We start from the raw sequence: 27,855 nt of genomic DNA, 5'->3' as shown, positions 1-27,855 counted from the left end.
TCGGTGCGGGCTGCTGTTCTCCAAGATGTGATGCGGTTGTTTGCCAAGCGCGGGATTTTGCTGGACGACGACACACTGTGGGACCGTAGCAGCGATGACAATGGCAGAAGTAGTAAGGACAATGGCACAAGTGAAGACTAGTAGTCCAGTGACCATGCCAGCTGCCAATAAATTTTTGTAGTGTAGTGGCGCCCCCTGTCAGATCTCGGTGTCATCGTACATGTATGTTTTGTAGTTGTTTAGCTAGATGGCTGGCGCACCCCCTATTGTCATGTGACGAGCTTGGGCCAATCTGGAGGTATCATCTAGCGTGTGAAGCCTTTATTAGCAATAAACGGCCGTCGGGTCGGCTGAGTCTTCGTTCCGGTTTTCATCGGGAGCAATTCGCTCCGAGTCTCCTTCACTGCACCGGCGCTCGCGCGCGTTCGCTGGCCGGGTCCCCCCACTTGCCTGCCGCTGCCGACACAACAATTTTCATTATCGAATGCACTCTTGAGTATGCTTTTGTTTTTTCCCTGTCACATGCGATATAGGAGGGTCAACTTACAATTGTGTAAATACAGTATTTGTGTTTTTGCAAACAGTTAGTAAATGCAAGTGCGTACCAGTAACTGTTAGTAGTTTTCCAAGCACTCCTGTTTTCAACAAATTCATGCTGTGCAGTAAGAAACAAACTTTAGAGCGTTTCCAAATGTAAACTAAAAAAAACGGCTGTAGAATACAACAATTTACGAAACTCGTAATGTGCAGGGGTGTGCAAGCTCATCTAGAGCCTCGAGCAGCGTACAGCGGAGCAAATAAACTGAAATTTAGCGTCGCTGTTTGAGCACTGCGGCACGCTGCACGTGTGATTACTAACCGCTGTTTTTCTCTTCGGCACGCCCATGACCACCGCGAGACCGAACCGCTGAACTGCGCCGCAAATTTCTGTCACCGGGTGACTGCTTCGGAGGAGGGCCGCATGGCGCCGCTTGCGTCGCTGGAATGACCGATATGTGGCTATCCGCGCTAAATAAGGATACTACACGGGAGCCCTCCTGGACATTTTTGCAAGTACAGTCGCTGACCGTTTATTCAGACCTCACGGGGACTGCGAAAATGTCTGAATAAACAGGTGTCCGAAAAAGCAGATGAAGAAAAAAAAAAAGAAATCCTTTATTTCCACGCACTTATTCGGGCTCGGCAGTAGGCTTGGAAGAAATCGTGAATGCGCTGTTGCACGCTGTTCCGTTTACGCGCAATCAGATAAGCCTGAATCTCGGAGAGGGTCGTACGGTCACTATTAGCGGCTGAAAGCACAGTCACTGCTTGTACACGCTCCGCATGCGACGGCAGCGTAGCACATGGTGCGTCATCTCCGGCGGTGCAGCAGAAACCTGACGAATGATCTTGCCGTCGTCGAGTTCTGCGCATGTCAATACAGCAGTGTCAGCACCTATGAAACTGTCAAATGAGACGGTGTCCGGAATCGCAATGCAACCATTGCGCAGGTCTCGGCAGAGCATTTTCCGCATCAGTAGGGAGCACATCGGAAAGCGACAAGTCTTAGGCCTCCCGGCACCCGCTTGCCGGCATTCCCCAGCGCAGTCTGCGCGGGCACTGTCGGCGCCATTAGACCTTTGACGCGATGTTTACGTATGCCGCTTTGGCTCACCGAAACCTCGACACAGCACACAAAGCAAACACCACCGTGCCGACACCAGTCGCACAAACGAAAAACGCGGCCTGCTCGCAGCGTCAGCGAAGAAACAAATCAGCTGCTGGATTGTCTTGACATGGCTTACGAAGCTGAAACCGGAACTGCTGCAGAGCCACTCTATCTAACCAGGTAGAAACGATGATGATGAGCGGGGATTTTCAGTAGCGCCACTTCGTGGGGCAGCAAGGAAGCTCCGTTCAAAACAAAAATGGCGTTCCGCAAGTCGAACCATGCACCGGTCAGAGTCGGTGCATGGTGCTCTCGACCGAGTTGGCTCAAGGAGTGTCCGAAAAATCAGACGAGAGGTTGCAAGGTGTCCGAACTTTCGGCAGTTGATATACATTATGGTCTATGGGGAGAATGACGGTGCCGCGAGGCTGACCGAATAATCGGGCATGTCCGAATTTTCGGAGTCCGGAAAATCTGTCGGCGACTGTACTCTCAAAATCACAGAAGTATTTTACCTTTAAAATAATAATCTTGGGCAAACAGAAAGCACAGAATGGTTTACAGACGCTATCTCTTTACCTACTACGTGCAGTAAGCTGAGACACTGCACGTGGTCGCCGCAATCAATTCCCCCGAACCGGTTTCTTGCATGAAAGGTAGGCAATCGCTGAGAGAAACCTGTGTGAAATATGTGCTTATAGTGAGCTGTCTGTGTAACCAAATGGAGCAAACCAGATTGAAGCCGCAACGCGGTGATCGCACGGATTCGCGGTGACTGACTGCGTGTGTGCATGCATGTCCGCGCACAATGTTTAGCTTTTGCTGCGAGCGCGTTTTCGCACCGGGCTGTGAGCTTTATACCGCAGTTTATGAGCCTTTGACAGTATGCAAGCAACCGTTGTTACATGGACACTATCAGAGCTGTTCAAAAATTTCATTATAGCTAGGCTTCGACGCCTACGGCGGCTTGTGATGTGCCTTCGTGACGATTCAGTCTCTTCTTTTTCTTTTCTTCTAAAGTCTTGGAAGCTTCAGTATAATTATTTCTCAAGTTGCATCGCACTGTATGTTTATCGGTCTTCTAGGCGAGCAATTACCGGCTTCTTCCTTTTCTTAAAGGGACCCTGAAACGATTTTGGCGATTTTCTACAAACGTACTGAGTCGTTAGAGTAGGTTCTTCTGATCATTAATTGATGCATCTAAGTGCTCTGCGTAAAGCGTGTAATTTATTATAAGGTTTTAAAAATACCCATCGCTGCCTATCGCAGCGCACTGCTCGGCGCAATTTTAAGCCGCCCCTACCCATATGATGCAAATAACCCATATTACGTCACATGGGCGAGCTATCTGATTGGCTGACCAGGGCGCGTGGTCGATAATTTTTCCAACTTTATGGTGAACAAATGATGCTCGTAATAGTTGGAATGTTAGTTACTTTGTTTTTGTAAAAAGAAAATAACTTAAAGAGAATACAAAAGAATAGTTTTTTAGTACACTTCAGCACTTCCGGCACACAGCAAGTGTCGTCTGCTTGTGTTACAACATACTCCATTTTGACGAGAGCTCCGCGGTCAGAGTCGGTCTCAGTCTTTTCGCGAGCACTATGATTCGACTTTGTTGCCTTGTGGACTGCAAACCTAGCGACCTGCAAACTGCGAGTCCAGTATTAGGGCAAACGCAAGCGCAAGGGGACAGGGTCTGGCCGCTTGACTGTGCCGGGATGAGCCACGAGATGAGCAGAAGGGCAAATGTGAACGGTCTGCACGGTGCAGCCACCTGGTGGCACAGAGCTCAACCATACACAGTAGCAGCAACGAAGTGTATTCTTTGCTGCTGGTATTTTTCGCAGGAGTGTAATCATCAACACGTTGATTTATAAATGTTTAAAATGCTTTACACTTGGTTAGAGCAATATTAGCGCTTTGTTTGACTGGTTAAGCGCTGCGCCAGCAAGTGTCTGGACCGTGCAGACCGATCAGGCTGCTCACGTACGTCTAGGCTAAAGTTCCTTCATCAGCTTGAGTTTATGCCTCCAGTCATTTGCCGAAATGACCAGCTTGCCTGTTTTTAGCGGAGTACCGGACACGTTCGGCGCTACGACAGAATGCTCGCAACGCACGCTGCTTCGATAGCTCTCGGTCGACGGCCAAGCGGCTAGCGGAGAGGTCTCGCGCGGGAGGGGGCGTGCTCCTAAACAACCGGAAGTGAGCGATGTGACGTCGCATCATGACGCTGAACCAGTGAAGGCGGAGCTTAGCGCCGCTCGCTTAGCGGAGCTAAGCTTAGCGCCGCTCGCGAGTTGAGGAGGAAAAGCATAGCTAGGGAGGAGGGTAACTTCTAATCGCTTGCAGCTCCATTAATACGTAACGCTTCACTTAGATTGTGGTGCGAATGTTCTACTTAAGCTGTACCCTACGCGCCTACAAAATTTGTCCGAACCGTTTCAGGGGCCCTTTAATGCACTACAATATTCATTGTCACAAGCATGAACATATGACATGCCTTTTTTTTAATATACCTTTTACCATTCCCTTTTCATTCTAGTGAACTTTCTTTCTCTCTTTATTTATTATTATTATTATAGGTGTTACAGTGCATATGCAAAAGACTATTGGACCCAATAGCCGCAGGCTAGTGGATGGGTCCGGATATGCGAAATCTAATAGACATTCGGTACAAGCCTAGGCTTATCAATACAGGGGATGAATGCAACACATTAGCACATTAAAAACAAAAAATATTTTTATGCCATGCATAATATGCCATGCGGAATTTGGAAATGTCAACTTGGTAGACACCCTGTAAACTAGTTTAGAGCCCTTTTCGTGCTTGGTGAGGGGCGATGGCATGACCAGATAAACTGGCGTTTGGTCAGCATTGCCGATTTGCCCTAGCTGGAAGTTCTTGGAGTTGCACAGCGAAATAATGTGGCACTGGAAAGCCAAACGCAGCTCGTCGAATGATTCGGGCAGCTTTTGCGAAATAGAAGTTCAGGCTAGTAGGTGGTGTTCATCATGCAATAAGTTGAGCGAGGATGAAACAAACACAAGAGACGATGGGCAGGCACTTTGTTGTGTCTGTCTTTCTTTGTCTGCGCTCTACATTGTTCCATTACCTTAGTTATTTGACCGTGTCATTGGTTAAGATATTAGTGGGGCCCAATGTACTGGTTACTTCCTCCAAACCCAATGGTGGATCAAGTGCTGCTATGTGTAGCTGCTGTTCTTTCATGTGTTTGTGTGTGCAGGCATGCAACGAGTACGTCCAGCTGGCTCAAAGTCAGGGCCGCAAGTGGGTGCGTATGCTGCAGCATGAGCACGAGCAGTGCCTCCGCCTCCAGGAGATGGTTGAGCAGCTCGCCAAGCAGCATTCGTCGCTAGAGCGTGCAGCGCAGGAGGCCAGCGGGCCTTCCTCGGGCGGCGCTGGTGGCGGTGGAGGAGGAACCCACTCGGATGACGAGGAGTTCTTCGACGCACCCGAGCACTCGCCCACCGGTGCTACGGGCCTCGAGCACCACTTTCTTGTCTCGATGCCGTCGACAGAGTCTACGTCACGCGCCAAGCATCGTCGCTCCGCCAGCGGACTGAGCGGGCTCTCGGACTCACGAAACTCTGACTCTGACTCTGAGTTGGAGCCCCTGTCGTCTCCGCCGCTGCTGCCAGCTGTGTCGTCACCGTCGTCTGGCGGTGGCAGCGACCCGCCGCCGGTGGTTGATCCACCATATTCCGAGGGCAACAGCATGGCTCTGATGCCGTCTGCTGAGGGAGGCAGTGGTGGCAGCGTCCGGAAACGTCGCGTGCGCATTCCAGAAAAGCCATCGTGCAGCCTCTCGCTCTGGTCTATCATGAAGAACTGCATCGGCAAGGAGCTCACCAAGATCCCAATGCCCGTGAGTGCTCAGCCGTTTGAAGGAATTAGCATTGATGGTCATGGTGCTTAGTATGTGCATGCCGCGTGAGAGCATGAAGAATGGGGGGAGCATATCTGCGCTCAGCTTTCATGGCTGTAGCTAGGTGATCTAGTGATTAACTTTATGATTGAGTTATAACATGCATTACCACAGTTCATTTTTAACAATTTGCTCGCTTGAAACCTCATAACGAATGAAGCAAGTGTGTGCACATAAAATACTGTTGTTGCCTGGTCATAAATTTAGCATTCAAGCAACCAATCTTATGTAAATGCAGATGCAAAGAACACTTAACCTTAATTTGCTGTTAACACTGTGTCAAGAGATGTTATTGGCAGAAACTACATGCTAGAAGTGTTGGACAAGATTGGTCACTGTTTTGCAGATGCTCACATTCGCGCAGTCATTGCCATCTTTTCAGCGGCACGATAGCTCTCCCAAGCACTTGATGCATCTGCAGCATTTGTGTGCTGGAATTGCTATTCCTTTTTGCTATGAAGGCACCTTAATGTTGGTATAAACAATATGGAATGGGATTGTTCAGTTACTCCTATGATTAAAATATAAGCTTTGATTAAGTTGTGTAGACAAAGAGAGTGAGCGAGATAAAAGAAAGGCAGGGGTGTTAAGCAGCCAAGAGTCCAGTTGGCTACCCTGCGCTTGGAGAAGGGAGAAGGGGAATGGAAAGAAGGGAGAGAAACAGAGAGGTGAGGTTAGGGAGACTTGGACAAACAGCACTACAAAGTCAAAGATGCTCGCACAAGGCCGATATTCTCGGAAAGCATAAAAGAGCCTTTAGTGCCTTCTGAGCCGATGATCGGTGGCGACGGTGTTCTAGTACGGTCTGTTCACTTGGAAGATGATCATCTGTTTTTCTGATTACGTTGGTCATAGATTGTCTTGGTGTTTCAAACCGAGGACAGTGGCACTATAGGTGGTCAATGTTCTCCTCGCAGCCACAGACATTGCATGCAGGACTGTCAGCCATTCCAGTGAGTGCTGAATAAGCTTTCGTGAAGGCAATTCCTAACCACAACCGACACAGAAGAGATGCTTTGCGTCAGTGCAGTTTGGTCGGAGGTCTGAGTTGCAGCGAAGGGTTGAGTCTGTGGAGTCTGGTGCAACTTGTTTGTGCGGTTTTCCACTCAGCTAACCATAGTGTGTGTGCTAGAATGCAAAGCTGTCTTGCAGCATCTGTCCTTGAGAGAGGAATGGGTATGCAGGGGTCTTCATGGTTTGACATCCAGGCTGCCTTATTTGCTTCATCATTTCCTATGATACTGGAATGACCTGGTATCCATTGAGAAGCGATATTGTGGCTTTTTTCTCTCAACGTGCGATACACTGCTGAAGTGGACACACGTGTCGCATCTGCTCTCACATTCTGCACCTTCCACCGTGCCATGCCAAGTTGCCAACGCGCGTAAGCCCCAAAAAAAGAAAATATAACTAAAATAGGTAGGCACGGTAGTGACACCTGGTGTCATGATGCATAAGTGAAAAATCCAGAGTCTGATTTGCTTGCACCGAGCGACGCTAGGGGAGCTAGCGGCTTACATCATCATCATCATTGTGGCTCACGGGATCGATTGCGCTGGCTCGCTGCGATCAGATGCGTTCCTCTCACAATTGGCCACTTCACTTATTTATCAATTAAAAAGTTACACATTATTTACCCATATTTTCGGTATAGCTGCTGCTCACAATAATGCCGTATTTACTTGATTAATGAATGCACTTTTTTTCCCGAAAAATATGCACAAAGTTGCGGGGTGCGTTCATTTTGCGAGGTAAAATTTGGGTGTTTGTTTTTACTGTGGCCGTCTCTAAATTGCGATAGCAAATGTAGACAACTGCACGAAGTAAGGATAGTAGTTTTATCGGCACTATAAACTTCCAAACATTCACTTCAACGGAAACTGAGCGGCCAGAACGCAACATGTACAAAGCCCGACACCCAACGCAGATTGCCCCCGACGCAGCCCCCGACGCAGATTGCTTTGAAGATAGGGCGTGTCGCGGCTATGCAATGTGCAGTTGCTGCCAGAGTAAAGCGCCGCGCCGCCCTCCTCTCCCTTCCCTCCCTCCCCTCCCCCGACCCCATGTGCGGGATGGAAGACTGTGTGTTTCCTTCCCACTTTCCTCCCGTGTAGACGGGAGATTGAGCTGCAATCATCGGCGCGGTTATGCAACACGCAGTTGCTGCCAGAGTACAACGCCACCATCCCTCTCTACCCTCCCCCCCAGGGCCTTTAGCACGACGAAAGACAGCACTTGAGATTGAGCCATGATTGTCGGCTTCCTTTGTGCGCTTTCGCTCACACCTACACCATGCGGCGGCGGTGATGACGATGACGGCAGAAATGTGCCTGCAGTATCCATATTATTGCAATTGCAATAAAAGTAGGAGACGCGCTACGATTCAGCATCTGACACGGCGTGGGACACATTCGCACCCGCCGAATGCCATATCAGACACCGAATTGTACCGTGTGTCTCCCACCTCACGGCAGCAAGTTCAGGGTGCGATAATTATGCGAGAAAAGGAATAAAACACACTTCTTGATGGGAAAAGTGAGGGCTTCGTTCATTACGCTAGTGCATTCATTATGCAAGTAAGTACGGTAAATGATAAGCATCGAAAATTCGTTACAACAAAGTCGATTGCCACAATACCTTCATTACGTGGAGGTCAGAAATACGTGGGCTTCTATGGGAGTGGCATTGGTGAAAGAAAAAAATTCCATTAAATTCAGGAATTCGTTACATTAAGGTTCGTTACATCCAGGTTTAACTGTATGATGTTGCTCAAAATACTAAATTGTTCGTACGATTTTGACTCTCAAGGGGTCAGCGCAACCGACGCAGCAATCGTCTATGCGAAGCGGCTCGCCTGGCTAGCATGTTTTCTCATCGCTACCAATAGCGTCTGGAAAACTAATTGTATTGTCACTTATTAGCAACATAAATGTTCAGACGTTTATTGTGTTGACGAATATAGGTGCTTTATTATGAGCTGCAGACGGATTGCAAGGGCAGTCAGCCCAGACGGTCAGCATGCTAGTAGGCCTATACTATGTCCTATCAATCTCCAGCTTGCTTGGCTTGCTGCTATCAGCAACAATAAGCAGCAGAAGTGGACCGAGTTTGTGCACGCCACTGGACACTTACGGACCCCGTCGAAGAGCAGCCAGATTTGCTCGCTTCATTTCGAGCGTGCCTGATATAAACAAAACTTGCCGAGCTTAGCACAGTCCGATGATCGTCCACCAAGACTCCCAATCCCAAGCCTGGCGCTATGTCGACTATTTACCCTGCCTTGTGTCCTGCTCCGGAATATGCTTCATTCCCAAAGCGTCCTAGATGACAGTTTCGTACCACTTGTAGCAGTTTGTATGCATATTGATAGCTGCCACTGGCTGCACTTTCCGAGTTGCTGCTTTGTAGTGGCCACGTCTAATACGGCAGCGCTCTCGCCTGCTGGTAGTTGTCACCGCTGCACAACAAGAACGAGGACGATGATGATGGCAAGGACATTGCAAAGCATGTGCAGGCATAGCAGGTGAACTAGCAACACAAAGCTCATGTGCCGGTGAGCGCGCTGGCATGCACGTCACAGTTTTGTGTGATCACGTGCCCCGCGGTGTTTACAAACCTACTATTCGATCTCGTTACTCTTCGAAATCGAAACTTGGGCATGTCGCTGTAGACAAGACTCCAAATAATTACCTGTTGTGCTCTGAAGTAAATGAGGTTTTGTGCCGTGATTACTGGGTCATTAGCTACCTATTCCAGCAAAAAAAAAAAAAGAAGATAGAAGATTTTCGTACCAGTACTCTTTTAACGCCCAATTGAACGCTGTCGAGCTGTCCTTCACATTTTGCGGTGGGAGTAATTTGCCCTAGGGCTACATTCTGCCCAAGCCAGCAAGCAGCAGCAGCAGCCTGCGGTGCTAACACCGCATGCCACCGACATACTGCGTGACGAGAGAATGATCAAGCAGCAGTGGCCACCAAGGCCGGCAGGCACGCACAGCAGCTAAGCCCAGTGGGGGTAAAAGAGAGAAATATGGACTGTGCACCGGCTTGTGAGAGCAAGGGTGACGTGGCATCGCAGCTGTACCTTCTCCCTTCATGCGACACCTGGCACACCACCGTGGTAGCAGATGTTTCCTTCTGCACGCCCTACTCTATCAAGGCACGCTCATGACGTGCCGTCGCATCCAATGGGAATTTATCTGCTGTTTAGGCAACAGACGCTGGCGTTTTTGGGCCGTTTGATGCTTTTGCATCAATAAATGATTGGGGTGAGATGCAAGCAGGAGCTTGAGGATGCTTGACAAATGTTTGGTCACTCTTTTTGGTGCTGAAGCATGTTATGACACCCAAAATGTTAAACAGGTATAAATGAAATCATGTTCTTTATTAGAGTTACACAATGATAATGATGGGCCAGGACACGATATGCTAGCAGGATTGAAATTCTTTAAAAGTAAAGGATTTGTGAAACATTAAAGTAGGTGTTATAAATTGTGTTTAGAACATCGTGAAATCCTGCAACGAAGGACAAGTCTGCTTCAGGAGTGCAGTGGCACATGCCGACAAGTGCGAAGGGCTGAAGCGTGTTGCATCATACGAATAGTAATTTAAGCGTTGATGGAATATCAACAACAGATAATTGTAATTCCTTGCTAGCAGCTATGAGCACGCCGTCGCCACGCCCTGCTGTTCTGGTCCCGACAAAAGACGTTAACCTCTGGAAAACAGGATGCTAACTCATGTCAGAGATGGATGAGTTCGACCATGCTTCTGCAAAAAGGGCAAGTTTACATTCAGCAGATTCAGCAAGACACGCAGTTGGTCTTGCTTATGTATGAAGTTTCTGATGAGTGTGTAAATAACGAAAATAAGGGTGTAGTCAACATAGGGGTGTTAGGGCGACAAGGTGATGGCTATGAGGAAACTGAAATGACTTTCTGGGCACTTTCTGGGAAAGCATGAATGCTTTCTATTTTGCTTCGGAATGAAATAGGGGTCAAACGGTATGATTCAATTTTAGGTAGTCTTTTCATAATGCAGTGGTTAACACAGCTGCGTCAATTGTGCCTAAATGCACCAAGAGCGGTCCTTTGTGTCATCTTGCTCAAGACAGCATTTTTAGCACAAACTTGTGCCACATTAGCATGAAATGAGGCATAAGAATAAGAGCCGCCTTCTGTTGATGCTGCCTCGGTAGGATAATTGAACCATAAACCGAAAGGACTCATCATCGTAAAACTCCCTGGCACAGCCACATCCACTGATATAGCCGATACCCTGAATTCTCCATTCGCAGTTGTTTTTTTGCTTTTTTTTGCAATTCTCCAATGTGAATGTTTCAATGTGCTGCAGTGTACTGCAGCTATTTTGTTTGTGCTGGTCGTGCTGCAGCATGGTGTCCCTCTACTAGTGTTGCTCGGAGATCACTTAAGGAGGATGTCGGATCAAAAAGGAGCCGTGGATAATATCCGGCCACACGTTTTGTACAATAGTTGTTGGTGGTGTGACTCTAAAAATCTTGTAATGCATCTACTCATCTGCTGATATATGGTTAAACCGCGATATAACGTAGTAGGTAAAATCTGCAATTTACTTTGTTATTTCGAAATTTCGTTGCATTGAAATTTGACCTCATATGCAAATAAATACAATCACCGATTGATTTTACTTGCATAGAAAGGGGCCGAGGAATTTTCCAAATTATCGGGCAATCGAAAAAAGCAAGTTTGAATGAGAAAACAATTCCTTTTGATGAATTTGGGAGTCGGCGACGAATGATAAGGTTCCATGCCACATCGATAAAATCTTTACATCGATGCTATGAATTAAGTGAAGCCAGCCATGCTTTCGTGTGCACTCTGCCCCCATGGCCGATAGCATTGCCCGCACTGGGATGACACTATAATGAAAAGCACCAGCAGAGGGGAGCGAATGCTTCGTCTGCGTTTTGCTCCAATGACTCATCGAAACTCGAGATTACACAACCTCCAATGCTAAATGCGTGGAAAGACAGCTTACATGATGCTACACTGTCTCAGCATTTCCATTCTTTTCAAACGCAGCAGATTGCCTTTAAAGCAGCAGGAGGCACGCTCGCATATGTGCTCAGCCGCACTTACAGCCATGCACAGCCACGGCCGAGACGCGTGCCAGAAATCGTGAGCACGCCAATTTTCCTTCCCCCCCGTACCCCTCATGCGCACTTGATCATGTTCCCACGAGCTCGCTCCCCTTCCCGTATATCCCCCTGCTCGCGTGGAAAGGCGGCACTCGTGAAGTCGCCATCTTTCTTGTTTCACCCTTGCGCACCTTCACTCGCATCTAAAGCACAAAGTGTGCAGGGCATGATAGGATCTTATTTCCTTTGGACTTTACACGAAACATGATGTAGCTCCGCTTTGGCAGTCACTCTTGTTGAGCCACGGGCCATTTGAGAGATGCATTTGCAAGCAGCTGCTTGTAACTCAGTCATTTGGCCATCTGCGTTGGCGGAAGTTTCCATTTATCATCTTAATTTTGTCATATTGAAATCGCATACAAATGCACATTGTTATATTAAGGTTTTAAATGCATGGGGCGTTCTATGGACAACAGGTTATAAAAAGTTAAATACTTTGTTATATCGAGAATTTCGTTATATTGAAGTTTGTTATATCGAGGTTTAATTGTATAATTTGCTTATGTGCTGGGACCTTCATTGCAAACCTTCAGGATTGGAAAAGCAGATTCCATGGTTGTAGTTAATCACCTTTCACATGCTCCAGAGCATGGTTATGCAGGAGAAATTGTGCACATTAGGAAAAGCCTGTGGGTGTCTTCCCTGTAGCTTCAGTTTAGCTGTGTGCATCGTAGGGCGTGGTCTTGTTGACATGCTCTAGTTCCGCAAGCTTTTTTGTTGTCGCTTGTTTGAAGCACACCGAATGTGCAATGCCTGTAGGAAGTCTAAATCGTAGGAGCAACTTTATTACGTAATATTTATGTGGAGGTTAAGCCATTCTATGAAAAAAATTATGAAAGTAGCCTGTAATTTTTAGCCTGAGTGCCTCATTCATGCACATAAAGTCGACTCTGCTAAATACGTCGACTACTCAATAGTCACGATTTTAGTTAATGCTGAGACCATATGTGGCATATAAATGTATACTATTGGACACTATGCTGGAAGTGCTTGTCGCTATGCCAAATAAGATTTTTCCCTGTACCAAGACTTGTGCTGAAAGGTCAAATGGCTGTCCCACCTCTGCTAATGGCATCCAGCGCACTGATGTTTTGGCTTTGATTTACTGATAGAAAATTGCTGATTGACCGATTTGCAGCTCTTGAAAGGCAGTTAACCCTTTGAGGGTCGATTTTTTTCGCCACATGCGACCACTCAGGGTCGGTTTTTTTTATTGCACATTTAAATTCTTCAGAGGGAGCTATTTCGAAAAAAAATTACTGTAATTTTTCTAGGCTGACCGTTAAGTGAGAAAAAAATGTTTGGCGTTGGCATATATGGACTGTTTATTCAAGAAAAACAATAAAAATAGCAAATAAAGTTATAAGATTTTCAAAAAATTGGCGCATTGTTATACACAATGTGCACACGAGAAAAATACACAAGAATGCGCGCACGAAAATTTTTTGCAAGTCTCAAATGTTCCTTTTGCACTAATACTTCTTCAGCGTGTGGTATTTCTTGAAGCATGGCTCCACACAGAGCGGTTTGTTGCACTCAGCGCGCATGTACCTTGTATGGTATGAAGGACTTTATTTAGGTCCTGAGGGATCAGTCTGTCCTCGCGATGTTTTTGCTGCCGAGTGGTGTTGGCGCAGACATGGCACCTCCTCTGGGTACTGCTTCCCTGAGCAGACGTGGGAGGCAACTTCGGAATAAAGGGCAAAAAAAGGAAACGCATGCACGGCAGCATCCTTCGTATGCGGACCCCTGTGAGCAACAACCGAGCGGGTAACAGGCGGTCACCCTTTGAGTGACAAGAACGAAATAGCCATCAGTTTTGCGAGCAAAAGAAGCCGAAACCGCGTGCGGAACAAAACCAAAACTAACCGCCGCGCGCCCGCGAGCGCGCCAATGCGCGAGTGGTAGCAGACGCGCCGGAGCAAGAAAAAAAGTATAGAACGAAAACTGAAAGAGAGAGACGCGAGAAAAAAATTTCATGTATTCCCACATAGTAGCACCACATGCCAGGCAAGAAAAAGTTAGGAAATTAGCGCGCGTTTTAAACGTACAGACGGCGCCGTAAATATACGGCTTCGACCATTTTCGGACCTGTTCGCGGCGCCGTATATTTACGGCATCGACCCTCAATGGGTTAAAATTTTCGACGATGGTTCATGAGATGTAGAATAGATAGGAGGACTGGAGTTCTTTTCATTATTGTTGAAGATTAAAGATTATAAATGCACAGTTATATAGGCGCCGTGCACGCCGACGGACGCGCCACTGGTGGCGGCCTTGCGCAGAACACGCGGGAGAGGAGCCTGGCGCGCGCCATAGTTTGTTGTGTCGTTGATCGTGCTTCTCTGTCTTATTGACGTTTTCAGAGCAAGATAGGCAACACCATTCGCACGTGTGGGGTGGCCAAAGCTTCAGGGAATGTTGAAGAATTGTTGCAGGGTTGGGGGCTCAAATAACGGTGAAAACGTGCCGGCGCTATGGTTCTAATCATTCCCGGCAAAGCCTCATCAGCGGGTGCAACGGTAGCAAAAATGGAACGTCGCTTCGAAGGGAAATTACTTGTTCTCATCCTTCCCTTTGTCTTGTCGGTGTTATTTTCTCAGTCGATCATAGTTAGACGCGTGAGCAACGAAGTTCGTCTGCAGTGCAGCATGAGGTTTAAAGGCATTTCGCTAAAGTTCGGAATGCTGTTTGCCGCTTACATTGTTTTCCGCTTCTTTGCCGCAGTGCGCTAGCTAGGCAGCACGACTGCACGAGCGCATTGCCTTGTATGTTAAAGCTGCTGAAGTTTGCAAGAACTGAAATTCTTGGTTTCATGTGGTGCGGTAAATCCTCGCACCAGCTGTCGCGCACTTCACGTTTTTACATCTATTTTATGCGTGGCTTCGCACATGTTTAACTGTTGCTAGTTGCTCCATGCATAACTCTTGTCGATTCTTTTGAGCTACGAAGTTTTCACCCTGCCTTGTTTGTAAAGGGTATAAATCACGCTGTGTCTTATCAGAATGATACCAAGGAAGTGCTTCTTTAATAGCTTTACTCTTTTTGCCCGAGGGCATCTTAGATATTGTTTGCGTTTTTGGAAATGTGTTTAGAAAATAGGTAGTTCAGGGCGAGAATTGCTAATAGCTGCTGCATATGGTATTTTTGTTCCATTTCTTGCTGAAAAGTTTGCGTCCCGTTTGGGAAGACATCCCACCTCGATGCTGCCTGAGCAAACTTAACACGCCAAGTGATTTGTTTGTTTCACAATGTAGTCCCTTCTTGCATGCGAGTTTTGTACTCAACTGAATTCTTTCTTATACTTACGCTGCAGACGACTAAACCAGGCCTTGCCGCCAGCGCTCGTCTACTTTGACTGGCGCAGCTCTGCTTTTAAATATATCATGTGGCACCTCTCTCTAGTAATATAAAAAAGTACTGAAAAGTTAGTCAGTCATTAGCTTTGTACGTTTCCAAGCAGCTCCCTTGGGGTATTTAAAACTGCACAAACTGCAGCGGGAACGATAGTTCATCGGCGTATGCAGTAGGATTGCATCGGCGGTACAGCTCTAACAAGCGCGTTTATTAACCTGTGTGTTTGGTGACTTCGTTGGCTAGTGTACGCGTTTCCATCAATAAATTGGCGATCACTCTTCTTGAGGCGACTTCGACTGCACTTATTCGGCGATGTCACATGTATTCATCGGCAGAAAAATCACAATGGCATCTGCAGAGATTGCACCGTGCGGATTTGTTTGATATAAGTCTTCACTATCGACAGGTGCTTATTATTCAGGTACAGAAGCAGCATTGCGGCAAGGGTAGAATAAAAAAAAACATCGAAAGATCGCATCACTCAACAAAGTTTATTGGCTAGTGAACATGAGCTCCACGTCATGTAAGTGGGGTTCATGGCATTTGTCTGCGGGACACACCTTGCACGTATGTGGACCACGTTCTGCCAAACACCGGTAACATTGTGTTCATACCCGCTCGCACAGAGGTCAGCATCTTCCCTACCGCTTTCACCGCAGAAGAAGCAGCTTGGCACCCGAACAAAGGAGAAATCGCAGCCGCGAACTTCAGCCATCCTTGCTGCAAAGGGTTGTCGTCTGCTACTGCTCCCACGTGTACTGTTGGAAGCGTCCGCTAGGTGGCTTTCAGTGGCGCCTCTATAGGCGGTGCACGAGGCGTATATCATAATAGCATGACAGCCGGGGCTCAGCAGCACAATCAGTACCATGTAACGAGTATGCTGCGCATAGAGCAAGTAGGAATTTTTTACGTGTTAAAATAACGGGCAATGCAGGTAACTGCCAGTCATGGTCACTGTACCCCAGAGCCCACTGTAGTGCATGTGGCTGGTGTCTAGCCATGCATGATGACGTCGTGATTGGCTGGGTGATGTGTCAGAGTGGGCTACAGGAAAACCAACTACGGCAGGCAGGATGAGGGCACTGCGCCACTTCACTTCACTGGCAGCCACTTACCAGAAGTAGTGGGTCTGTGGTAAACTGGCCAGAACATTTATTACGGCTTGCTTGTTAAAGTACCTTAGTATGCTGAAGAGACAACAGAGGAGGTTTGTTACATAAAATGCTCCAAATTGAATTCACGCAATGCAACTTCAACTGTCAGGCTGTGTTGCATATGACATCTGCTTTCACAAAAACTTTTAGTGGGGGAATAGTATAATTTTTTTCTAATACGAATCGTATACAAATAGTAAGTATTGAATATCGACTAGTTAAACGTAGATGCATATATTTACAGAAACAAACCTATTTGAATATACTTAGGTGCCACTTTTCGTGTGCTGGCTAGTGCAAAAAAGACTATCAGGGACAATGGATCAGTTGCAAACATTCTCCTTAGAAAATGCATGGGGAAGCTTACAGTAGGGGTGGGCCAACTGAAGTTTGGGAGTGGGTCAACTTGAAATTTGGGGTTGGGTCAACTTGATGTCTGGGCTTGGGCCAAGTTAAATATGGGGGTGGGGCAGAGAGAAACTTGTGGGTGGGCCAACTCAAATTTGGGGGTGGGCCAACTTAAATTTGAGGGTGGGCAAAATTAAATTTGGGGGGGGGGGCAAACTTAAATTTAGGGGTAGGCCAACTTAAATTTGAGGGTGGACCAACTTGAAATTTGGGGGCATGCTTACGCATACTTGGAGAACTCCAGTGGAGTTTCTGCATTTTTTGTTTCACTTGAGAGACTGTTTCAGGTGCTAGATAGCAAACAGCAGCAGCACACCAAATTAGGCAGAGTAGGCTAAGAACGCTTACTGCATAACAATTTTCCGCTATAGCTTTGCTGATTACAATAAATATGCTAATTAACTTTTAAATTTCATTTTAGGGCAGGCATTGTAATTGTGAAATTGAATCCAGGGTGTATCAAAGTCCTGTCCCCTTAGCAGAAAGCGTAAGATGAGCACCACTCTCGAGATATTTACCCCCAATATCTGCTGAAAAATGCTTTGGCATTCCAGTTAAGGTCATCCTATATGGTTAGATGGATGCTTTTGGAAGCTGTTAACTGGAACACCGATGTATTTCGTAGCACATTTTAAGGTTGCGAATCTCGAAAGTGGCGCTAGTCTTCATATTTCGGCTAAGCAGACATGATTTCACTTTTTGTTATCAATTTCACAGTTGCAATGTGCGTCCTGAGGTGTATAATCGGTAAGTTAATTAGTGTGTTTTAGGTAATTTACAAAATTGTTGTAGAGTTCTTTTTTTTTTGTTGTTGCTAATATCTGTTTAGCTGTGTAGTTTATCGGGAAAAGTGGCAAAAGCCTAGGCATGACACTTATTTCAATGTATATGCCTGTGTCTAAGAAATCATAACTGATAAAGCAATTGAAAGGGTGCTAACACAGAGGTCTCCAGAGTGCACTGTATTTTGGCTTAATGGTTTATTTTTAGGCAATCACTGTGTTTGCTAAGAAGGGTGCATTCTTTTAACGAAGCCTGGCAGCTACACTGGCCACTACAGGCTGGCAGCCAGCTATTATGAGTGTGCCTGACATTGCAATCATGTTAGTTTATTCTTTCATTAAGACTGTGGCTATTGTGCCTGAAAGTGCTTTTACACATGTGGAAAAATAATTTTTTTCTTAAATTCACGCTTTTGGATATTTAAATTATTTGGAGATCCTTATGGCCCACTTTGTGTTAAAATATATAGGTTAGGGACTGTGTGGGGCCTTCCACTTGTCAATTTCAGGCATGTGTTTATGCAGGCTGGTCTAATATTTGGATTTCACTTTTGTTCTGTAAATCTTGTCATAGGCATATGTCATGTAATTCATACCATAGAAATTTCACCACAACGCAGAAATAACCTTTGACTCCCTTTTGTTTGATACTGCTAAAGCCATGGAATGGCATTGGTAAGAGACTTGAGTCATGCCATGTGTGCAGGTGAACTTCAATGAGCCACTGTCAACGCTACAGCGGCTGACAGAGGACTATGAGTATGCAGACCTGCTGGATCGAGCTGCACAGTGCGATGATCCTTCCTTGCAGCTGGTGTACATATCAGCCTTTGCAGTGTCGTCCTATGCGACCACATCCAATCGTACTGGCAAGCCTTTCAATCCACTCCTTGGGGAAACCTACGAGTGTGATCGCCGTGACGACCTTGGCTGGCGGGCGATCTCCGAGCAAGTGAGTTGGCTTCTCTTCTCCTTAAGTCTATGATGGAAAAGTGCTGCTGAAATTAAGGCTTGGGAAGCACACAGGACAAAGGGCCACTAGCAACTGGGAAAATTTCCTGTTGCTAGTAGCACTTTGTCTTGTGTTCCTCCTGAGTCTCCATTTTAGCAGTGCTTTTCCATCACGAACGTTTACCAACACACCCAGCTGACAGCTGCTGTATGTAGTCGAACCTAGGCCGGCCCTGATTCTAGGCCAACTCCCAACTCCGTGCCCGCCTTGGTAGCTTTGCGCTATGGCATTGCTAGAAATCGCGGATTTTATCCCGACCACGGCAGCTGCATTTCGACGGGGGCGAAATAGGAAACGCACGGTACTTAGAGTTTCGGACCTGTTAAAGAACATTGTGGTGTCAAAGTTGATGTGGAGTGCGCCGCTACGGCGTGTCTCATAATCCAGTTGTGGTTTTGGCACCTACAGCCCCATAATCCAATTCAAGTTTCATACTTCCGCCACAATGCGATGTGCCATGTGAGGCTATGACAATGCTCAACCCTCTCAGAGGTTATGAAATGGTGCACAGCAATGCCTCAAGCAAACTCCTCTCCCTGTGTGTTCTCTGTACTATGCAGACAAACAGCAGTGGTACACGAAAGGCAATGTTTAACATCAACTCACCACTTTCGTGTAGACTAAACCTTGAGGAAATTAAGCTTTCGCCATCAAAGTAACTGCTAATTATTGTCAATAAAAGCAATCAGCACAAGAAGCTTCGCTTACATCGATTCCCACAGTGTGTGGTATCTGCATAATTTTTTTTTCTCTCTCTCTCCATGCATGGAGCATAGTACCATAGTGAAGTGGAGCACGATGGCGGGCGATGCGGATCCGAAGCGGCTGGCGCCATCTTGAAGTGCACTGCGTCAACTCGTGATGCTCTCTGTGGATTTCACAATTGGCATGCGGGCGTGTCGCATTGCGTGGTTTGGGCAGCAGATACGAAATCGCATAGGCAAACATTTTGCCTTGTCCAGCATCGTTCCTTGAAAGGGAACTTAGCGACGTAAATGTCGCAGTTATTCTGCTAGGAAAATGCCATCCAGAAGGCAAAATTTTGATTGGTTTATCTCTCATGGTGTGAATTCATCAAAAATTAATTGCTTATTATAAGTTAACTGCACTAGCTTTCAAGAAAAGAAGCTTGGTAGCCCCTGGCAAAGTCATTCAGGAACAGAATTGAAAAAATGGCACACAAATCTGAAGAGCGGTTCTTGAGATATCGCCTTCCCCAGCACAACTACTAGCGAAAAAATCCATTCCGAGAAAACGGGCCTTAAAGTTGAACACGTTTTTTATTAGAAAGTACCTGCGGAGCTTCTACTTACCTCTTGCGGCTCCAGGCACACTCAGTGTGTCGGATTTTCGACTGGCAACAGCCGACAGCACAGTTCCGCCGCTGAAAGTGTCTACGCAGTCGGCACTCGCTGCGCAAGATCGGAAGTTCGATGCTCGTACTAGTCGCATATCGCGCTTCCGCGCACCGAACATCTGCAGTGTCTTGGACTTTGTTGCCGGCGTCGCATGCGGCAAAGAACTATCGAAAAAGAAAAGGCTGAGACAATAATCTAAAAGATAGCGCAAGGCAATGAGCAGCTCGCAAGCAGGCATCTGTTGAGGCGGACGGAGCAAGCGGCAACAAAGACGCGAGCGCGCAGGGCGCGCCATCAAAGGGAGCAGCCACCGGCGCCGCCCTCGCAGCAGCCAATCGCAGGCGCGCTTTAGCCTGCGGGATTTGAACGTGCTGCTCTGGCCAATCAGCGCTGCGCATCTCATCACGGGAAAACGCCATTAGTGCCTCAACCACGCCACCTTTGCCATTTTGCAAGGCGGCAAAATAGAGGCAAAGAATTCATGGTCAAAACGACACCAAGATGGCGCGGGCAGGCAGCATGGGCCAGGAATGGCGTGCGTGCGAAGTTTGACTTCATTTCAGCATTTGCGCGTGTTTTATGTGCTGCGGTGGCCTCAAAAGTAGAGTTTTTTTGTACTTTGCGGTTGAAATAAGTGCTGATAATTACAGGACAGGTAGTGTATGAGACATACAACCCAATAATATTGTTTTTCCAAAATCGACATTTTCACGATCTTTTGGTTTTCGAGGGCCGCGTCCCCCCTTAAGGTGTCCTGGCTGTGTGAGAGCAATGCCGATCGGAAGCCACGACATCCCGGCATTCCCATGTGTACAACAGTGCCGTAGCGTCAGTTTTCCCTTTTGGTAATATATCTACAATTGGAACCCGACTATATAGAACCCGTTTACATTAAATTATTCTATATATCAAACAATTTCTGAACGCAGCATAGTTACAATGAGTATATATAGGAGAAGTTATGCTTACATTGAACAAAAATAGCAGTAATATATTATATAAAATATTAATATATATGTAATAACAATATATAATAATATAATAATTTAATAATAATATAATAATAATAATATATAATAATTTAATATACATATATAATAGCAATATATTGAACTTCAAGTAGTGGAAAAGTGCCCCCAGAAGTTGGCTTTCCTTTGCGGTGGCAGGGAAACTTGTCGGCGTGGCTCCGTCCAACTGCTCTCCCTACCGTGACGGCGCTGCCTCAGGCGAGTCGTCGACACCCCCCCCCTGCAAAAAATTATCCTGGCCCGCCTGCAGCGCTTGCTCAGATAGCCAATCAGAGGCTCTTGTGTCCTCAACATGCAAGATGGCGCAAGCGCTAGTTGTCTGGCTGCTTTTCTGGCTCGTTGTGTTTGCGTCTTGTGGGCCTTCTCCCACAGTGTTGCCGTGATGAAGCGGCAGAATTTGCCTTTCGTCGTGAAGATTGAAATCATAAATTGGGTTGAACGTGGTGAGAAGTCGGATGTCCCCGCACCGAGCAAGATTCCGAGGAGCACTCTCAGCACGATCTTGAAGAATAAGAGGGAAACTAGGGCTAAAGCAGCCAAACTCACGACCCGGGGCCTGTGGCTCCCGATGCGCACGCATGGCCGTGTACAAATGGTTCATCCGAAATTGCTTCAGGCGTGCCGGCTTCTGCATGCTTGGTGATTACTGTAAATTCTGATGAATGCGACGAAGCCATTGCCAGTGTTGCCGAAGTTTATAGCGAGCTGTCAGAATTTGTGGAAGCCGTTAACGAATCAACGATTGACCAGTTTGTGAGTGCAGATGATGGTGTTGCGACCATGGGAGAGCCAGAAAACAAAGACTACATTGCCTAAATTGTACCGAGCACAAGTGAAAGTGGGCACAATGTGGAAAGCAACGATGGTCCTTTGCCCACATCCTCTGAGGAGATCGGTGCACTCGCACTAGTCCGGTGCTTCTTCATCAGTATGGAAGGTCGGAGTAGCTGCGGCCTCAGCTGCTCCAACTCTTTAGACAATGTGGTAAAGTGCGTGTGTCGCGGGCAGCGAGATTGCCCAAGCAGAAGAAAATGCAGGACTAGTTCCTGCAAAACTAAGCTAGTTTCATCAATAAAGTGATTTTATAAATGGTATGTGCTTTTATGACGTCCAATTCTTTAGCAGGCTTATATCGAATTATGCTCTATATGTATCAAACTGATGGACGTTTTTTTGCAAGTTTGATATAGCCGGGTTCGACTGTAGTAAAAAGACTCCTTGGGGAAAAGCAATGACTGTCCACAATTGAAGCATGGCACGCACCCATGCGCCACCAGTCGTGTGTCCCACAGTTGTGGAGGTGAGTCCCGCTGTCACGCAGGTGAGCCACCACCCGCCGATGCTGGCCCAACACTGCGAGGGGCGAGGCTGGCGATGCTGGCAGGAATTCTCCATGTCCAGCAAATTCCGTGGCAAGTACCTGCAGGTAAGAAGTACTGGGTTATTTCGACACGCTGCTTCTTGACTCGATTCTATCCACAACAAGCCTCTGTGTGTTGTTATGCAAGTTTTACATTTCGCAAAACTTACGTAACCGTGCCCAGAGGCAGGGACACTGATAGACCTGGCTCAGACCACTGGCGTTTCTAGGGGTCCAGCTGTCTCAGACTGAAAGTGATGCGTTGTCGTTGCCTTGCTGTGTGGCAACTTGTTCTGTAGCTACTTTTGCAATTATGCTGGCTTTGACGCCAGATGCTTTTGTGTACGCAGTTTTGATCTGTCTCTGCAGGCAAATATAGGACCAATTTTGCTGAGAAAAAAAAAAGAGATGTGCTTTAGAATTGGGTAAATATATTAATTCTACCTTCTGAGCTGCCATTCTCACTTCAAAATTTATGGAGGGCAACTAAATCAATGGCAGCATTTTCGGCGGGAGATACATTGATGCATTCACTTTTGCCACAGAGACAGACGTTGCAGCCAATGGGGTTGTGATTAAGTTCATCATTAGGGTTAGGCACGTTTGTGCTGTTGACCAGTTAAGTTTTTATTATCCGGCAGTTGCCAATTTCAGGATAAAAATAATGAAAGCTTTAGCCCATAGAATTGTATGGGTGTCAGCCAGGATCTTGGTTGGGAATAAATGAACAGAAAAATTGAAATAGCCGCACTAGAAATGATGAAAGTCTGTTTAACTCGGACAGTCACGGAAGAACTGAAAATTGTGCATAAAAGGCAAATAACTTCAGGGTTTTTATTCACCATTGCTCTGAGCTGCCATCCCAAATAAGGTCGAACAATGCATAAAAGACAAGTGCAATATGCTCTCAAAAAAGTTTACACCCCTTGGTGCTTATCTTGTCCCCAAACAATAATCGTCATCAGTCTTGCTTGTATTTCCTCTCTTGAAAACTCTGGCTCACTACTTTCCTGTCGAGAATGCTGTGTCATGCTGATAACACACAAGCTATTCATGACTAGGAAGTACCGGGCTTGCAGCATTAAAGAAAAGAAATGCTGGAAGACAGATGACGATTATTGTTTGGGGACAAAATACAACCCAAAGGATGTAAACTTTTCTTAATGTTTAGAAGACAAGGTGAGTTCGTGATGCTATGCTGCACTTGAGTTTCCTCTCTCATCGGACAGTGTGATTGTCTGGGTTGCTTGGCGAAGTAGGGCTGGTTTTTTTACATAGGCCAGATGGCTAGCGGTTGAGCTCTCTGTGTGAGCATGGGGAAGAAAAGGCAAGCTAGATTTGTGTGAAGGAGCCAAACATTATGGGAGGCACATTTTGAACAGGAATATTGCTAAAAATAAAGCTTGCATTATTATTCGTGCAAATATAATAAAAAATAATAAAATGAAAGTATGAGAAAATTCAGATCCACTGATAGGCTAGAAGTGCCTTAGCTTTGTTTTCTAATCTTGAGACATCGGCGAGTATATCGCCATGCCCCAACGAGAACTATCAGTTGCAGATTATGTAGCAAATGTGGTGCGAAATTTTTGATTTTTAACAGTGAAAATTGTGAAGCAGTTCTTAACGATTGCATTTGTGGGGTTGACCTGGCTATGTGCTTAGCAAGCTACTACAAATGATTAAGATGAAATAGGAAGCCGAGGGAACCTATTTCGAAAGAAGAGTTCACATAAGGAAGGAAAGGCATGCTCTTACATTTCAAAAAGTAAGCAGAACAGACACAGATATGCACACTGAAGGAATTCAACAAGGCGTGTGTCAGCAGGAGCGTCAAAAGTGCCCTGTAGCATGCAAAAGTCTACTGCCTCTGACGCTGTGTCAAGGCACGTATTCTCTTGATGGGGGCTCAAAGCACCCTGGAAGGCAGCGCAGGAATGAGTTTCTGTGGAGTGCAACTCAACTCTGTCACGCTGGGAGCTAAGAGCAAACCCTGGTAAGAGGAACAGGTGACTTTGTATGTGCTGTTAGCCGTTTTGAACGATGGCCTTTGCCAAGCGGCTCTTGTAAACTTTGCCACAATGTATTTATCTTGTGTTCTGACGAAAAGAAAAAAAACACAGAAAAGTGCACTGGTACAGCACAAAGAAATTTATGCTTCAGCAGAACTTCGGTTCGGCCTAGTTCGTATTTAGTGCGCATCATACTGACTGCTCATAAAGACTGGGACAGGGGAAGAGAACACAAAACGACCACACGTTTTGTGTTCTCTTCCCCTGTCTTTATTAGCGGTCAGTATGATGTGCATGGGAATTTAGCCTGCCTGCACTGTGCCCTTCATGATAGGCTGGATGGGTGTTGTGACCACAGGTGATACCGCTGGGCGTGGTGCACTTGGAGCTGCTGCGTGGGGGCCACTTCACGTGGCACAAGGTGACTACCGTGGTGCACAACATCATCGTGGGCAAGCTCTGGGTGGACCACCAGGGGGACATGGAGATCCGCAACCACACGCACGGCCACGTGGCCAGGCTCAAGTTCCAGCCGTACTCGTACTTCTCGCGCGAGCCCCCGCGGCGTGTGACGGGCTTTGTGTCGGACCCGGATGGCAAACCAGTCTGGGTGCTGCAGGGCACCTGGGACAGCCAGATGGAGTATGCGCGTGTCCTTTCTACCACTGGCGGAGGCAGCCAGGGTAGCCGCCCCATAATTGAGTCGGCTAGCCCGAGGCTCGTTTGGAAACGCCGCCTGCCTGGGTGAGAGTGCGTATGTTATTTTGGATTTTCTAGTGTTTAGCTTGGAAACTTCAAGCACGGCGGGCAGCAGATGAGACACACACGAGTGCTTGTGTGTGCCTTGTCTGCTGTCCATTGTGTTTGAAGTTTCTGCTCTAAACATTAGAAAGTATGTTGCACCAACAAGGTACAACAACATAACGCTTTCATTTCATTTATTTTCTCTAAGGGTTGAGACATTACAGAAAGGGGTGGGTGGTATGAAAAAAAAAACACTCATTTTAGCAGTGTAGTAGCATTACAACAAATAGTGAACACGAGCGTTCCTGAATTTGTTGGTATTGAAAATGGAAACAGTGGACATGTAAAGGTAGTTCCTGTCGGCACGTGTTTTGAAACAGAAAGAATTGAAATGCAGGTTAGTGAGGCAACATGGCTAGTCAACCTTGAACTGGGGGGGTATTCTATAAGAGTCCACCTAGTGGACTGTCCATTTCGGCCGCCATGATTGGCTGCAGCTGTACGGGCGAGGAGGAGACGAGCGGCCCTAGCCAATCAGCTACGGCCGAAATGGACAGTCCACTAGGTGGACTCTTACAAAATACTGCCCCTGATCGTTGTTTTGGAACAAAGTATAGTGGTGGTAGCAAAAGAGAGTCTCCAAAAGTGTTGAGATAACTTTATTTCTTGATAAAAGCTGATAAACCTGCATGGGCTCGTTCAGTGTTTTGTGCTTATGTTAAATATGTAACTATATTTTGCATATACATAGTAGTTGCTGAGATAATGAATAATTACCTTCTATTGCTTGTTGAAACAATTAAAATTTACCTGCTGAAGGGAAAGTTGCACACAACATATAGTTGGATACTAGAGTGCATAAGGATAGCAACATTGGAAGCAGATTTGTAATTTAACAGTTATTTCTCATATTACAGCCCATTGAAATTCTGTGTTCACAGTATCAATAGTAACAGCAAATTTATATGTAAATAAAAAAATTTTCGAGCTGAAAATATAAAATATCTGCTCTCAGCATTGCATTCTCAATAGATTGAGCTTTGTGCTGCAAAAGAAATAGCTCTAGCTCTCCTGTATCCAAAGATATTGATACAGTGAACAAGCAAAGTGACGAAAAACCATGTTTTGAGAAAAATTTTGCTCAGTGCAATGCCAAGGCATTGCTTAGTGATATACAGCAAAAGGTATTTACATATTTGCACTCGCAATTCACTAGTAAGCCCCGTAGTAATCTGCTTGCAGCACTTCAAGCTTAATGCATTTAGCTTCATATATAGAAGAAAAAAATTACAGCTGTATTAATGTTGCCACAAACAGGAAGGCTGAGCAAAAGTTTGTGTTGAGAAAAACAGACAGCTTGATTTATTCAGGAATATGATAAAGTACAGTCGAACCCGACTATATCGAACCCGTTTACATCGAATTATTCCATATATCGAACAATTTCTGGACACGGTATAGTTACAATGAGTATATGTAGGAAACATTATGCTTACATCGAACAAAACTAGTAGCGACTCCCGATACATTGAATGTCAAGCGGCAGAAAGTGCCCCCGGAAGTTGGCTTTCCCTCGCCGTGATGGGAAAACCCAGCGGTGTGGCTCCATCCAAACGCACTCCCTACGTGACCTCGCTACCTGGGAGCCGCCGACACCCCCTTGCAAAAAATGATCCTTGATCCTGGCCCGCCCGCAGTGCTTGCTCAGACAGCCAATCAGAGGCTCTTGTGCCCTCGTCGTGCAAGATGGCGAAAGTGAGAGTTGTCTCGCTGCTTTTCTGGTTCATTGTGTGCACCTTGTGAGCCTTCTCCCGCAGTGTTGCCGTGATGAAGCGGCAGAATTCGCCTTTTGTCGTGAAGCTTGAAATCATAAATCGGGTCGAATGCGGCGAGAAGTCGGATGTCCCCGCAACGTACAAGATTCCGAGGTGCACGCTCGGCACGATCTTGAAGAATAAGAGGGAGACTAGGGCTAAAGCAGCCAAACTCGCAAACCGGTGCCCGTGGTGCCTGTGGCGCCCGACGCATATGCACGGCCGTGTAAGAGTGGTCCATTCGAAATAGCTTCAGCCGTACCGACTTCCGTGGCTCAGTGATGACTGTAAATTCTGATTAATGCGACGAAGCCGTTGCCGGTGTTGCCGAAGTTTGGAGCGAGCTGTCAGAATTTCCGGAAGCTGTTGACGAATCAGTGGTGGACGAGTTTGTGAGCACAAATGATGGTGTCGCGACCACGGGAGAGCCCGGAAACGAAGACTACATTGCCGACATCGTGCCGAGCACAAGTGAAAGTGGGCACAATGAGGAAAGCAACGACCGTCTTTGGCCCACATCCTCCAAAGTGATTGGTGCGCTCGCACTAGTCCAGTGCTTCTGTGTGAATGCGGAATGTTGCGGCCTCAGCTGCTCCGTCTTCTTAAACAAAGTGGAAAAGTGCGTGCGTCGCAGGCAGCGAAATTGCCCAAGCAGAAGAAAATACAGGTCTATTTTGTGCGAAACTAAGCTAGTTTCATCAGTAATGTGATTTTATAAATGGTATGTGCTTTTATGACATCCGACTATTTAGTAGACTTATATCGGATTATGCTCTATATCGAACTGATAGGCGTGTTTTGGTGAGTTCGGTATAGCCGGGTTCGACTGTAATTACATGTTACCAGTTGTAAGAGACTAGTATGCCCCTAGCGGATGCATGCCCTAGTGTGAAACGTTTGTTATCGAAAAAGAAAAAGAAAAGGAAACTTGTTTGCCGATTACCGGTGCTGCTATTGCCAGCATTTTCCAAAGCTACTGTGCACTTTCAAAAGTTTAAAACTCCTCTTTCCTTCTGCTATTTGCTGAATTCATGGCTTGTAGAAAACTGAA

The 27,855-nt window shown here is 46.4% G+C and overlaps 1 protein-coding gene across 1 annotated transcript in view; it reads left to right on the top strand.

Annotated features, from left to right (window-relative positions):
• The window catches only part of Osbp (oxysterol binding protein), a 63,105-nt gene that overhangs the window by 22,939 nt on the left and 12,311 nt on the right, over positions 1-27,855 (top strand). Inside the window, exons 3-6 of the mRNA XM_070533539.1 lie at positions 4,897-5,538; positions 18,183-18,428; positions 22,196-22,300; positions 24,605-24,990. Coding sequence (XP_070389640.1) covers positions 4,897-5,538; positions 18,183-18,428; positions 22,196-22,300; positions 24,605-24,990 — 1,379 coding nt within the window. The remainder of the gene's footprint in view (positions 1-4,896; positions 5,539-18,182; positions 18,429-22,195; positions 22,301-24,604; positions 24,991-27,855) is intronic.

The sequence above is a fragment of the Dermacentor albipictus genome, chromosome 2 (assembly GCF_038994185.2).
Source record: "Dermacentor albipictus isolate Rhodes 1998 colony chromosome 2, USDA_Dalb.pri_finalv2, whole genome shotgun sequence".
Classification (NCBI taxonomy): domain Eukaryota; kingdom Metazoa; phylum Arthropoda; class Arachnida; order Ixodida; family Ixodidae; genus Dermacentor; species Dermacentor albipictus.
The sequence above is the reverse complement of the archived record's forward strand: the minus strand, read 5'-3'. Positions and strand labels throughout refer to the sequence as shown.